The sequence below is a fragment of the Tauraco erythrolophus genome, chromosome 2 (genome assembly GCF_009769465.1).
Source record: "Tauraco erythrolophus isolate bTauEry1 chromosome 2, bTauEry1.pri, whole genome shotgun sequence".
Classification (NCBI taxonomy): Eukaryota; Metazoa; Chordata; class Aves; order Musophagiformes; family Musophagidae; genus Tauraco; species Tauraco erythrolophus.
This window is the reverse complement of record NC_141466.1, coordinates 47,748,743-47,762,549: the sequence shown is the minus strand read 5'-3', so window position 1 is coordinate 47,762,549 and position 13,807 is coordinate 47,748,743. Positions and strand designations below refer to the sequence as shown.

Below are 13,807 nucleotides of genomic sequence, written 5' to 3'. Positions count from 1 at the left end.
TGAAAGGAAGAAAAAAGATCAAAAAGTATAAACTTAGATGCAGAAAATGCTAAGATATCTTCACTGACCCCAGTACTGAGCTGATAAAATCTATATGGCAGTGTTCTGCCTGAATTTGCTAACTTGCCTTGCATCTCTGAATTCTAAATATCCTGGTATATAAAAATATCCTGATATATAAAATAGGGTTTTTTTATACATACTCATATTTTTCAGACAATACAACACCATATTCTGCTTTCTACACCCTCAGTATTACCAGTGGAGTTCTAATTCAGTGACAATTGAAAGCATAATAACCATTTTATGACCATAGTTCCCCAACACCTCTCTCTTTGAATTGTATATTTAATAGGACTCCAGAAGTTATGTGCAGTCACCAAAGATAATGGTGTAAACAACTTACAGACAGAATTTTTGTGGTTACTGTCTTTGCTGGGCAACATCTTGACTCCTCTTGATTTCAGTTCAATCGCTTTTTTCACTGAGAAAACAAGCAAACAAAACGAAGACAATTCATTATTAAACCTTGTAGAAAGGATGTAGAGCAGTCAAATCATACACTACAATAACAAAAAGCTACACAGGAATTCTACAAGCAGATTGAAACAACTGCAATTTCTGTGATAATCCAAATATATTTTTACAAAGATACAACCATTTATCGTGATTTAGAGCATTTCCTTTTTAAACAGACATTATCAGATTTTGCAATATTTTGAATTGGAGTTTTTTCAGGGTCAAAGAAAAGAAAAACCTGTCCTAATTACATGTATGGGTTTCCTATGTTTGCCATTGCATATGGCAAAATCTTAAATATTTTTGAATTTCTTACATAAAATGTACAGTACATTACATGCACATATCTGAGGATCACAAGCTTGAAATGTGATATTCACATCTACTTTTATTTGATTCACTCTTCAGTAGCAGACACAGTTTTAGTTCAGTTTCCTAAGGAGATTAAGGTTACAGGATCACAGTATGTTTCATTCATTGGCTCACCTAACCCCTTTTGAATCTACAGGGTAATTTCAACTGAATTAGAATCAGAAATAGAGTAAGAACCCTCAAAGGGGCAAAGTTTGTGAGAGAGAACAGATGCATCAGAGGTCTAATATCTGTTTTCTGTGTTTAGCCCGCTGAATGGCTGATAAAATCCCAGCCTATCCCTACTGAGTAATTATGGCACCATAAGAGGGATAAGGAGCAAAGTAGGAAGAGATATGAGAAGAAATTAGTGCAGTTATACATTAAGGAACATATGAGGTAGAATTTTTATTTTAATGGTAGGAGAAAAGAGTAAAAATATAGGACACATTCATAGGGAATTCATCAGTTCTGTGGCTTGGGAACAATTTGATCAATTGAAAATAAAATCAGATATAGAAAATAATTGTGAAACAAGCCCGGGAAATTCAAAACTATTGTGTAAAAATAATAGCAATAGCAAAATAGCTAGTGACTGACTTTGTGTATCAGAATGCTAATGACAACATCATGATGCATGTCAATAAAAAAAAGATTGCAAAAAGCAGCAATGCTTTCCTGATTCTTTTTTTTTTTTTTTTTTCTAGAGCCTGCAGTGGTTAATAATCTTAAAATGTAGCCATTTATCCTAGACGCAACTAGGACCAAAAAATCAACTCAAACATTTTTTAAATGGCAGTAATTTGTACCTCATACTACATAAATACATAACTTAATACCACAGACTATGAGTTACACTTTTTGTCAATGTATGGAATAAATTTTATGATTACTACAGTATACACTGATCTGTATGCAAATATTTCTAAGAACTGAGGTGGCAGGAGCATGAAGTTAACTTCTCTTCAAATATAACATTAAAAATTGTTATTTCATTACATTTGTTTCTCTATTGGACTTCTACTGCTTTTGCAACCTCAGAGTGAAGCAGGCTTTTCGTAGTGATGATATTGGGCAAGCACTGCAGAAAGTACTTTTTGTGCTGTGTATGTTGCTAGTGTAGACATTTATGTCTAAACCTGGAAAACAGGTGTTCAAATGCTGAAAGATGATTGAAACACAATTGTAGTTGCATGGGATGAAATGAATTTGATAGCAGTGTGGCGTTTTCTTTTCTTGTAAGACAGGAACACGTTACACAGAGACACCAATACAGAAAATAAGGCTAATATCCTCAAGGGCTTCTGGAACGGTAAGGCTCATGGATATGGTTTTCTCAGGAATACTTTCTAGACTTAGGTACTAAAATTTCCATCAAATGCCACATTATGTTCTGTTTTCTTAGACTGCACAACCAGTCTGTTAAAATTATTTCATATTTAATGGGAAATGAACAGCACAACTCTTGTAATGAACATCTGGGATATTGTCTGGAGTTGTGCTCCCTTCATCAGCACAAATTTCACAATTTATTAATGTCTGTGTCATATAAAACATGCAAGTAGCTCTTGGAGGATTCAAAATCCACACGGCTTACATTCACAGATGAGTGGTAAAACCATTGAGTTATTATATAGTGGACAGAGAAAGAACTATACTCTCATCCTTCTTTGTCCTGTGACCCTATTTTAGGGTGAAAGCGGCAATCATCACTCAAATTCCTTGCAGGAGTTCACTATCGAAGGTATTTTTTAGACATACTTGAATCACACTTCTCAGGAATCAGGGAAAAATGATACCCATCAGCTTTAGTTTGAAATACAGCAGACATAAATTGAAACAAGAGAGGTTCTGACTTGATATATGAAAAACTTTTTCACTATTATGACAGTCAAGCATCGAAACAGGTCCTGCAGTTTCCATCCTTGGAGATTTTTCACATGTCAAGAAAAAGGCATTCTGTATATCTCTGAAAGAACATTAGATAGGGGATTCACAATACTTAAGATCAGTCATCTAAAATGTATGTTTTATGAAGAGAAATAGCTACCTTGAGGGGGTAATTCATTCTCTTCTAAGATAGGCACAATGAATCATCCTCTGGAGATGCCTTTTCCTCTCCATAAAATGTAACAGAAACATATACCACTTAAGCTAGATCCCTACATTTTAGACAGTAACATTAGGTGACATGAGCTTTTATGTTCGGAGAACTTTAACAGCCACATGTAGGCATCTGTGAGACATAGGGATCCATGAGGTTAAACGGGATACTTTGAGACATAAATACCAAACTTCTGTCTGTATTATACTAGTGTGTGTTAAGTTTTTGCATGTGGCCTGCATAGTATTTTCTTCTGTTTTTTAAAAGAAATCAGCAAGTATAGCCTTTAAAATACAAACTGTATTTTTGTATACAAACTCTCTCCTCTGAAAGAGACCACTGTACACTGTGGTTTGAGAGAACCAGTTCAATCTTTCCAACTTTTAAGTGGGGTCTTCACTTAAACATTCAGTTCAGCTAACTGAATGAACTCACTTCGTCTTTTCTGTTAATCATAACTTCAAGATTCTTTCGAAGATGAGATGTCCATTCAGGGAGGAGGGCAGAGGTGAGCACCGTAAGTTCAAGACAATCTTATTTGTCTACTTGAAAGCACTGGTCATATTTCTTATCTTTTTGCTATAGCTAAATTAAACTCAGCCTGGCATTATTGAATGGATCATAAAAGTTAAAGTGAAATTTTCAAGTTGTAAACTTTCTATGAAGCTCTTCATTTCTAATATATTTGAAATTGTATGAAAAAAATACATTAGAGACTATTACCTTCAGTCAGAGAAATGTTATATATCTATACACATAGTATAGACATATATTGCATTCAGATTTATTGTTTAAAAAATCTTATTAGCTTACTGTTGTGGTGTAGCCCAGCCGGCAGCTAAACTACCACGAGGTCACTCGCTCATTCCTCCCCTCAGTGAGGTGGAGAGAAGAAAAATGTAACAAAAGGGCTGAGGGTTGAGACAAGAACAGAGAGGGATCAACCACCGACCGTGGTCCCGGGCAAAACAGACTTGGCTTGGGGACAAATTAATTTAATTCATTAACAGTTACTTGAGAGGATAACAAGAAACAAAGTCAGATCTTAAAAACAACACCTCCCCTCTCCCACCCTTCCTTTCTTCCCGGCTCTACCTCCTCCCCAGTAGCTCTGGGGAATAGGGAATGGGGGAGTGTAGGTCAGTCAATCCCATGGTGTTACTGCCGCTCCTTTCTTAAAGGAGGAGGAGTCCTTACGCTCTTTTTCCCTGCTCCAGTGGATCCTCTCCTCACGGGACAGTCCACAGACTTCTCCAACATGAGTCCCTCCTGCAGGATGCAATCAGATTGCTCCAGCTTTTACCACAGTCACGGGTTCTGAGGGAGCTGCCACCCGCTCCAGCATGGGTTTTTCCACGGGCTTCAGATGCATCTCTACTTCATCGTGAGTCTCATTCTCTATGACTCCCTTCAGACTCAGCATCTCTGCTCCAGCATGGGCTTCTTCACGGGCTGCGGTGGGTCTCTGCTCCACCGAGTCTGTCCTGGCTGCAGGGGGGCCACTGCCGTCCCACCACGGGCTGCGGGGCAATATCAGCTCTGGCACCTCCTCCCGCTCCATCTGCACTGACCCGGTGTCTGTGTGGCCTTTTCTCTCAGATCTCAGCCCTCTCTGTATGCGCTTGGCCCAGCAGCACCCCGGCACAGGGTGCTCCAGAGCTCTCCCCACTGTGCCGCCGCGGCCATCTCCAGCGGGTGCTGCCAGTCCGGCACGGGCAGCCGCCGCCCGGGGGGCCAGGGAGTGGGGCAGTGCCCTCCTCCCCCCCCCCTCTTCACTACAAGTTCGAACTGCATTTTGGGCTGCTTTGTCCCCATCTTAAATAGGGCAATTCGCAGAGGTGCTGATTGGTTCGACCTCAGACTGAGGGGATGGGGAGTCTGACCTGGGCAGAGACCGGTCCGACCGCTTTTGGAGCCCAGGAAGTTAAAGGGGGTGAAGCCCCTCTCCTGCTACCAGAACCCTTTCACATAAATCCAGCACAATTACTTTAAAATAACAACAATCTATACCTGCATCTGAATATATGTGGTTTGATACATTTGAGACCTGCTGCCGTTCTTCCATTTGAAAAGGTTATCCTAGAAAGCTACTTCTCCTATACATTTTCCATGTCCAAAGCATTTGAAGAATAAAATATAACTAGCAAATTGTCTGTGTTCACTTAAGTGAAGAGATGAAAATAAACAGAACATTAAATATTTAAAACATTTGTGTATGTTTGGGTAAGTAAAACCTAATATTGTTGAGAAAATGCAGATAAACAATGAGTTTAAGCAAAATGTTCACAAATAACTGAGCTCAGAGAAATCTCAGTAAGAAGTTTCATATACAGACTGAAGTGTCTGGAAAACTTCAAAAGGCCTTTCATGACTCATTGACTAGGTAACGAAAAGACAGGGGCCAACAAATGAAGTTAACAACAGTGAGGTGTCAAACTAAGAAAAGGAAGTGTTTTTTCATACAAGAAGTGTGAAACTCTGCCAAAAGGCACTGGCAAATGTGTATGCAAAAAGTCTGCAAATCTGCTTCAGGCCATGGCTGGAGATAGACACAGGGTTAGAATCCTAGAGTCACAGAGGTTGGAAAAGACCTTTAAGATCATTGAGTTCAATTGTTAACCTAGCACTGTGAAGTCCACCACTAAGCCATGTCTCTAAGCACCACATCTACACATCTTTTAAATGCCTCCAGGCATCGTGACTCAATCCCTTCCCTGGGCAGCCTCTTCCAATGCTTGACAACCCTTTTGATGAAGACATTTTTCCTCATATCCAATCTAAACCTTCCCTGGTGCAACTTGAGGCCATTTTCTCTTATCCTGTTACTTGTTACTTGGGAAAGAGACCAACATCCACCTTGTAACAACCTCCTTTCAGATAGTTATAGAGAGTGATAATGTCTCCCAACAGCCTCTTTTCCTCCAGACTGAAGAACCCCATTTCCCTCAGCACTCCTCATAGAACTTGTGCTCTAGACTCTTTATGATATGGATCCCTTTGAAAGACAAATCCCTTTATCATTAAGGCAACTCTATGGCAACTATTACTATGAAAGATAGATCCCTTTACAAATATTCGTGACTATTCTTACACTTCTGTAAGTCTATCTTTGTGGGTTGAAGAGGCCAAAATTAATTCAGTAGATAAATCTCATCTCTTTGGTACAAGGGAATGACTCTTCTTCCTCTTCACATTACTTCAGCAGAATATAACCTGTGCTATGATACCTTTAGACATTGTTATAATCATAGTAAATATGCCTCTATTGTACACGGAAGATGACCTTTTGGAAGCTCATCCTGTTCTTGTAGACAAGATAGCTGTTTGTTGCTTTGATGAATAGTATTTCTCTGGGCAGAAGCTTCAGGACTTCCTACAGAATATGACTGTTACTCACAGTTTGAAATTGTTCTCAGTCTTGAAGCCAGAGAACTCTTGGGGCTGAACTTTCATGGTGGCTTTACACTCCAAGACACACCTTGTGCTCGCCATGGTGGTACTAACCTCTCAGCACAGCTTCATGCTTCTGCAAGCTGTCAGCCTGGATAGTCAGACAATCCCCAGTTCAATGTAGACTGGGCATTTCTGTTTTGATTTTTAGATCTTCCTTGAAACATCAGGGTTATATGATGTTTGTTGGTTTATATTCAAATCAAATTCACATAAATATTAGATTTCCTATTAGCTTTCTTAGATTACTTAATTAGAACAGCAGTACTGTAAGGTTTTGTTTATCATTCAGTAAGATTGTATTTTTGTTGTAAGACTGCTAACACATTTTGAGTTACTTGCACCTCACTGAAATTATTTAGTTATGGCTGTCAGTTATACCTATATATATCTGGTGGGATAGATCTTTTCTACAAAATGTTTATATGCCTAGTTCAAATTTATTATGAAAAATAATTGTTAAATAAAATCACAGATGATTTAATGTTTTGGGGATCTTTTTAAACAAATTACTATATAGCATACTGTAAGCATTATAATGTTTTCTTAGCTCAAAGAGTACTCATTGAATATTTAGTCTTCTAAAATTAGTAAATTGCAAAGAGTTGCCTTAATGAAAATTTTTTTTCCTTTTTTAATCAACTATGTAATGGTAGGTCAGAAATACTGCAAAAAGAGGAGAAAATTACTTTTTTTTTTTTCTACGTAGTGTTTCAGTAAGCCCTTTAGTACAGAGAAATTTAAAGATCAAAAAACTACCTAAAAATAAAAAAAAAAACAAACCAAAACAACAAACCACAATAGTTTAAATAAAATTATACTAAACAGTTACATATACTTCCTACACATCCATAAATTACCGCTCAAATGTAATACTATCTGGAAAAACAAAGAACACAAATTATCAAAGAAATTTCTCTAAAAAGATAACTCTTTTAGGTTGTTGGCTTCCTTGAAGAACTTACATTTCTTCTCTGATAGTAATTAATTAGTGATTAACTAATAATTACACAGATAATATGAAGGTAGGAGGCAGTCATCTTTCAGATCCAGCTTCTTCCACTGTGAAGCTTTTTCTTTTTTTGTTTTGTTTTGTTGTGTTTTAAATTTAATTCCTCCTATCTGATATGCAAGGTTTTGGAGAGAACTTGTAATTTGTGGTTGAAGATGAATTTTAAATTATCTCTGTTACAATATTAAAAGTCTGTATCTTTTTATTCTATATGCATCTATATATCTCTATAGATTCTATCAACATCTAAATATATCTCTATATTATCAGGGTGGCTATGAAATTCAAGTAAAAGGTTATCTTCTTTTAGTATCACTTGACTAGTCATGCATGAGCCAAAAGCTGTACAAATGCAAGGTAGCAGGTAGTGTTTGGCATCAACAATTTGCAGTCTTATTCTCCGATTGTGTAATTTTGCTTAGAGGATACAAGGTAGAAATTAATAAGAAGAGAAATAAGGAAAAGTAAGAGGGTTTTAGCGAGTTATGATACACTTTAAACATAAAAAGGGAACTGCAGAGGAAAGATACCTTCTGCAGTTCCACTAGGGCTAAAACAAGAACTTCCAGTCTTTATCTGTAGCAAGGGAGACTTGGTTACACAAGAAAAAAGCTTTTTAACAGTAAGAATGATGAAGCCCTGGAACAAATTACCCAGAGAAGCTGTGGAATATAAGCCGTTAAAAGTTTTAATGAACATGTTAAATTAAGGTCTGAAACAACAATCAAATGTACTTGACTCCTCTTTGATATAGGTTTAGCTCATCAAGATCCTTTTTAAACTTTTTTATTTTATTTCATAATAGTAACCTATAACCAGAAATCATTTGTCTGAGAAACAGTAAGTGGCTAAGACTTTGGTGGGGTTTTCTAGGATTTCTAGCATATGAAATTAATTGATCACACCTACATTTAACTGCATGCGTTCGAACAGGTAAATGGTGTGCAGTACACAAGTCATATCAAAGCCAGGTAAGATCCTGGAAGCACAGCTTACTTAAGGTAGTATTATTCTTCATCTAATTTACCCTCTTTAAATCTAATATAGTTAAACGTTGAAAATATCTGTATGTGATTCCATAACAAGAAAACTAACACTTGCTGTTTGTTCCTAGCGCAGTCTTTGTAACAGTCCTCATTTACATCCTGGATGGCATATTTTTTTTCCCCAATTATACAAATACATGAGTATATTGCCAGTTTTTCTTCCTGCATGAAATAACCTACAAGGCCTCGAATATTGGCTACCACTCAAAGCTAAAATATTCTGACATCATCTGCTGGTACTTCCTCAAGCTGCTTCTGCTGCTGCTCTGCTGAGTTCAGCTCTTGGCTGCCTTTCACTGCAGATTTTTCCCAAGTACAGATATTTGAAGGTGAAAAGAAACATCATATTGCCCAGTACTTGGTGATCACAAGCAGGGTCTTTCCTGTTCAACCTTAAGCCCAGTGTTGCTATAAGAAATGTATTTGAACAGTTCTCTGGTTTTGCCACCGCATAGGACAAAAATTATATTTTCATGGTTTTATATGTTGAGAGAGAGTAGAAGAGAAATATCGGTTACAAAGACTGACACATAGCTTTACATATTTTGCAGAGTTCAGTAAGAAAAGTGAAGTATTTGCAATAATATTCATAGGATTATTCTTGAAGGGAATTAGCAAATTTGCCAGCACAGTGCAGAATTCATCAATTTCCATTTACTTTAGTTTCATTGCTCTGATTTTCTTGAATTTGAGTACTCCAGTTTTGAAACAAGGTATTTTTTAAATTCAGATTGCAGAGTCCAATCAAGTGCCCTGTTTACTTTACCCTACTACTTCAATCTGTCTGGGTTGTCCTCCAAAGACACAATTATTGGAGTAGTATCATTTGTTGGCCCTGGAAGAAATGATCTACAAGTCCACGTTTGGCAGCATCGGTATTCTCTCTGGATTCTGCTTATAGATCAAACATTTCGTTCTTATCACTTGAAGTCATGTGGGACCAGTAAATAGATCGTTAACTGTCTCTAGGTGTTCTTCTGCTTCACTATGGCCTGTTGTACCCTGAATTCTTTCTAAAAGTTTAGTATTTGTGAGAATAAGAAAAAAAAAAACCATTCTCAATTTTACCATTCACTTTAGTTTATGAAGGGAATTCTATAATAAATTCTTCAATAAAACAAGGCCCCAGGCTCAACAACCTAGGAGGATTCTTGCAAGTTTTGCTTCTCAGCTACCCACTTGACTTTCGCAGAGGCATCGCAATTTTGCATAGAATCTCCAGTTTAAATCAACTCACTGGAATAATCCAACCCTCTGCTGTTTCTGTATTCCTTGCCTGAAGAGTATTCTAATGTGCAATCCCAGTGTTTCTCTCACTAACAGCCTTCAAAATCTTCCCTACTAATCAGTATTATAACTCCAGAGAGCTTCACAGCAGGCATAGATGTTTCTGCTATATGGCTACCTGTAATAGCTGTATGTTGGTGATCAGTTGGCTTCCTTGTTCCATCAATCCAGCAAAGTACTGCCTGTCATTATCAGACCTTCCACCTGCTCCCTGTGCTGGAAATCTCTGCATGCAGGACTAGTGAACAAATGGTACAGCCCCAAGATAAATTGGTGTCACAATGGATTTTTACACAAATCTTTCTCATTCTGTGTGGATAAGCTGACACAGAATCTGCGAGTTTAAAAAGAAGCACAGCCATTTGTTTTCCATTAACCTTCTGCATGTCATTTAGCTGGCCACTTGCCCTGACAGACTGCCTTAGGTCCTTTGTGCTATCAATATATGATATATCATAATAAAACAAGTTCAGCAGGCATCAAGTCTTCAATGCTGCAGAGGTCCTCTACAGTTCCGGAAAAAAGTATCAACAATTTGCTCAGATACATGCTATCACAGAACACACTGAGTAGCACTACATAGGGATTGTCTCTAAAAAATAAATTATAAAATACAATCCACTCAGTTCCTTGTTTAACTGCCATTTAAACTATAGTCTTTCAACTATAGCATCAAAAGCCGATTTATGGTTCTTCGTTAATAACATCTCCATAGTGCCACTCAGTGGGATGATCAAAATGTTCATTAGAAAATCCTATTCTGAAGTCAGTATCTGACTGCCTTTTCAGGTTTTGGAGAGAAATCTGTAGTTTGGACTGAAAACATTTCTAAAACACAGCTCTTACACTGATCATTTGACTGTAATCCATCACACAAGTGAACTTGAATGGACTCTTCTCTTGCATGGTAGATAATGAAGAAACTGCAAGTGTGGTAATACTAACAGCCCATCATTTCATGTCTCTAATTTCTTCCCATGCAAAAACTGACCATGTGAACGCTTTCAGTCTGTGCCAAATATAAAATAATGAGTCTAATTGATTTTTCTGATTGCATGTAGGTTATGCCTACAATCAGATGCCTTGAAACCTGCATCTCTCCATCACTCTATATAATTTGCAGATCTACATCACTTGTACTTATGCCAGTATTTTAAATTCTTAGGTCCACATCCTGCTGTTTCCTCTATATTGCTACTAGGTGGATTAGAGATTAGTGAAACCTACAGTTTCTTCAACGTTTTCAAAATGCATATTTTTGTATTGGAAAATATGAAGTTCATTGAAGATGCATCAGTTTCATTATACCAGAACAGCATAGAAAAAAGCTATCTTAGAACTTATATAGCCTTGGGACAGTGGTGCCTTTGAACAAGGACTGCGGAAGACCTGACATTGAGTGAGTGAAACACGATTCTTGACAAAGAGTAGCTGCCAATTCTGGGGGAATGTTCCTTGATGTGGGGGAATGTTCCTTGCTTTAGAAGTATTTTAACATGTAATGTAAATTTCGTCTTTTACTTTTCAGATAATTTCGGGGAAAACAGTGACATGTATAAAAATGTGCACCATGATACACTTGTGGTATTTTGAACAGTTCTGGTGAGGACAACAGTATGCCAAATAAGAGCCAAAGAATGAACAGCTGTTATTAGATTGGCATCTGCTTCATGCTAACATTATGAAGCAGCTATGCCTGAGCATTCTTAGCAACACAGAAACTTTACTGGACATCCAAAAAAGTAGTATTATTTGTAGCAGCCTGATTGGAACTAAGTTCAGGCTTCCACCTTTAATGAACTTTTCCTTTTTTCTTCTGAAAATACCCAGAAATCAAGGATTCATAATAATGTGCTCCTATATGGTGGGTTAGTAATTCGACTTTTTAATAGAATGCCCTTGTGTTAAAAAAAATCCGTATGTAGCCTGAGTCTTTGTCAAACCCCTCACTCTGTTGGCACTGAGAAATTCTACCTAAACTTTGCATTGAGGGTCTTGAAGACAGAGCTTTATCCTAGGGTCTAATTCTTCTGTATTCTTGGTAAGTGTAGATCTTTTAGACACGCATATTTTCTTTTTATCACTTTAAGTTAACTTTAGGGCTTTACTCTAAATTTGGGGAAAAAGAAATATATTATGACACCATAACAGACAAGGTGGCCAATCTCTCTTAAGCATGTGTGTTGCCTTTATGAGACGACAGCTTTAGCAATAAATCCAAAGATTATTTCTAATGTCAACACTGAAAAAGAAAAAGCTTCAAGGCTCTAGAAATGGGAGAAACAGAGACAATTTTGTCTTAAGGATGTACTGAACTCCATATATATGCCAAATTACTTTGATTATGAATTTTAAAGAGACATTACAGGAGCAGATTTTTTAAGCAACTAGCTCTTAGAGGATGTACATGCCACATTCAAAAGGAAACGCTCTGAATGTCTTCTCCTGCTCTTTCCTCATCACATGATATAGACTAATACTAAGCTAATAAAGAATATCTTATAATTTTAGTACAGGAACAAAAGTGTACATGGAAAAAAATCAAAGTTTTATTCAGAGAGGCTAAATATGTATTCAATGTGTGGGAAGGTAAGATGTCAAATATTGATTTCATTATTGTAGTTTTTATTGGATTAAAATTATCTTTTTTGATCAAACAACCTAAATTTAGACATGAGGAAATACAGGCCAGTGATTAATGGTGTTGGGTATTTTATATTCTCAGGTGCCAATGTAAGACACAGCAAGGGCCTCAAATTTTGAGACAGACTGAAAATCAGACTGGACAAGGATGGTTTAAGTTAATTTCCAAAAAGGGAGCTATTCACAATCAACAGTCACATATGAAGCTTAGGCCATAAGAATCTTACTTTTAATAAAAGAAAGATTTATTCCTTCCTACTCCAATATCAAACATTTTCTGATAACTTATCTCATTGTAGACTTGTACAAATTTTACCGTGCAGCTGAATAAGTGTCCTTGAAATGTAAATCAATTATACTAAATAAAAGCTATGGGAAAATAGTTTAATATACTCTTACTCAAATCTAAACAAGTCAAAATAAAAACCTAAAAAAATAAATAACTGATACTGCAGTGACTGTACTGATAGGACGTAGGGAAACATGCAATTACAGTATCAAAGTGAGGAAGAAACACACAATGTGAAAGAACAAAAAACAAGGGGCAAAAAAAGATAAATTAACAAGCATAGCCTACCTGCAGGCTGCCATGACAGGTGTACTAATACAGTTAAGAAAACTTATTTATGCCCCTGAAGTATCTCATACAGTTAAACATGACTCAGCTAATTGATTTCCTAAGTGTTTGTAATTATTTTTTTTAGAAAAAAATAGCACTTGGGGAAAATAGTTAAATGTAGTTTTAGCTGTAGATCCAGTACTAGTTAGTCCAGTATTTTAAGACAGCTAAAATCATATAAATGGTCACTGGAAGTCTCAAATAGCACCAACTCCCTATGAAAATGCAGTAACTGATGAAAATTACTTCCAGTGAGAGATTTAAAGGGCTCGACCTCCTTAGTTTATGTAAGAAATTGAGTGGTGCCTTGGTGCTTCAAAAAGAGGAATTATAAGATTAACAAAAGGCTTTTTACTCTGTTGATGAAAAACATAACACCACTGCAGGACACAGAAATATCAAACCAGAGAAATGCAATTGAGAAGACAGGTCTACATATTTAACAGTGGTCATATTAACCATATGAGGACAGGCTGAGACAGTTGGGGTTGTTCAGCCTGGAGAAGAGAAGGCTCCGGAGAGACCTTCTAGCAGACTTCCAGTACCTAAGGGAGGCCTACAGGAAAGCTGGAGAGGGACTTTTTACAAGGACGTATAGTGATAGAACAAGGCGTAATGGCTTTAAACTGATAAAAGAGTAGATTTAGGTGAGATATAAGGAAGAAATTGTTCACTCTGAGGGCAATGAGGCACTGGAACAAGTTGCCCAGAGAAGTTGTGGATGCGCCATGCCTGGAATTTTCAAGGCCAGGTTGGATGAGGCTTTGAGCAACCTG

At 37.1% G+C, this 13,807-nt stretch overlaps 1 protein-coding gene across 1 annotated transcript in view; it reads right to left on the bottom strand.

The window, feature by feature from the left end:
• CSMD1 (CUB and Sushi multiple domains 1) overlaps positions 1 to 13,807 on the bottom strand; it is a 1,221,578-nt gene that overhangs the window by 436,733 nt on the left and 771,038 nt on the right. The window contains exon 7 of the mRNA XM_086608338.1: positions 407 to 484. Within this exon, the coding sequence (XP_086464464.1) occupies positions 407 to 484 (78 nt within the window). The remainder of the gene's footprint in view (positions 1 to 406; positions 485 to 13,807) is intronic.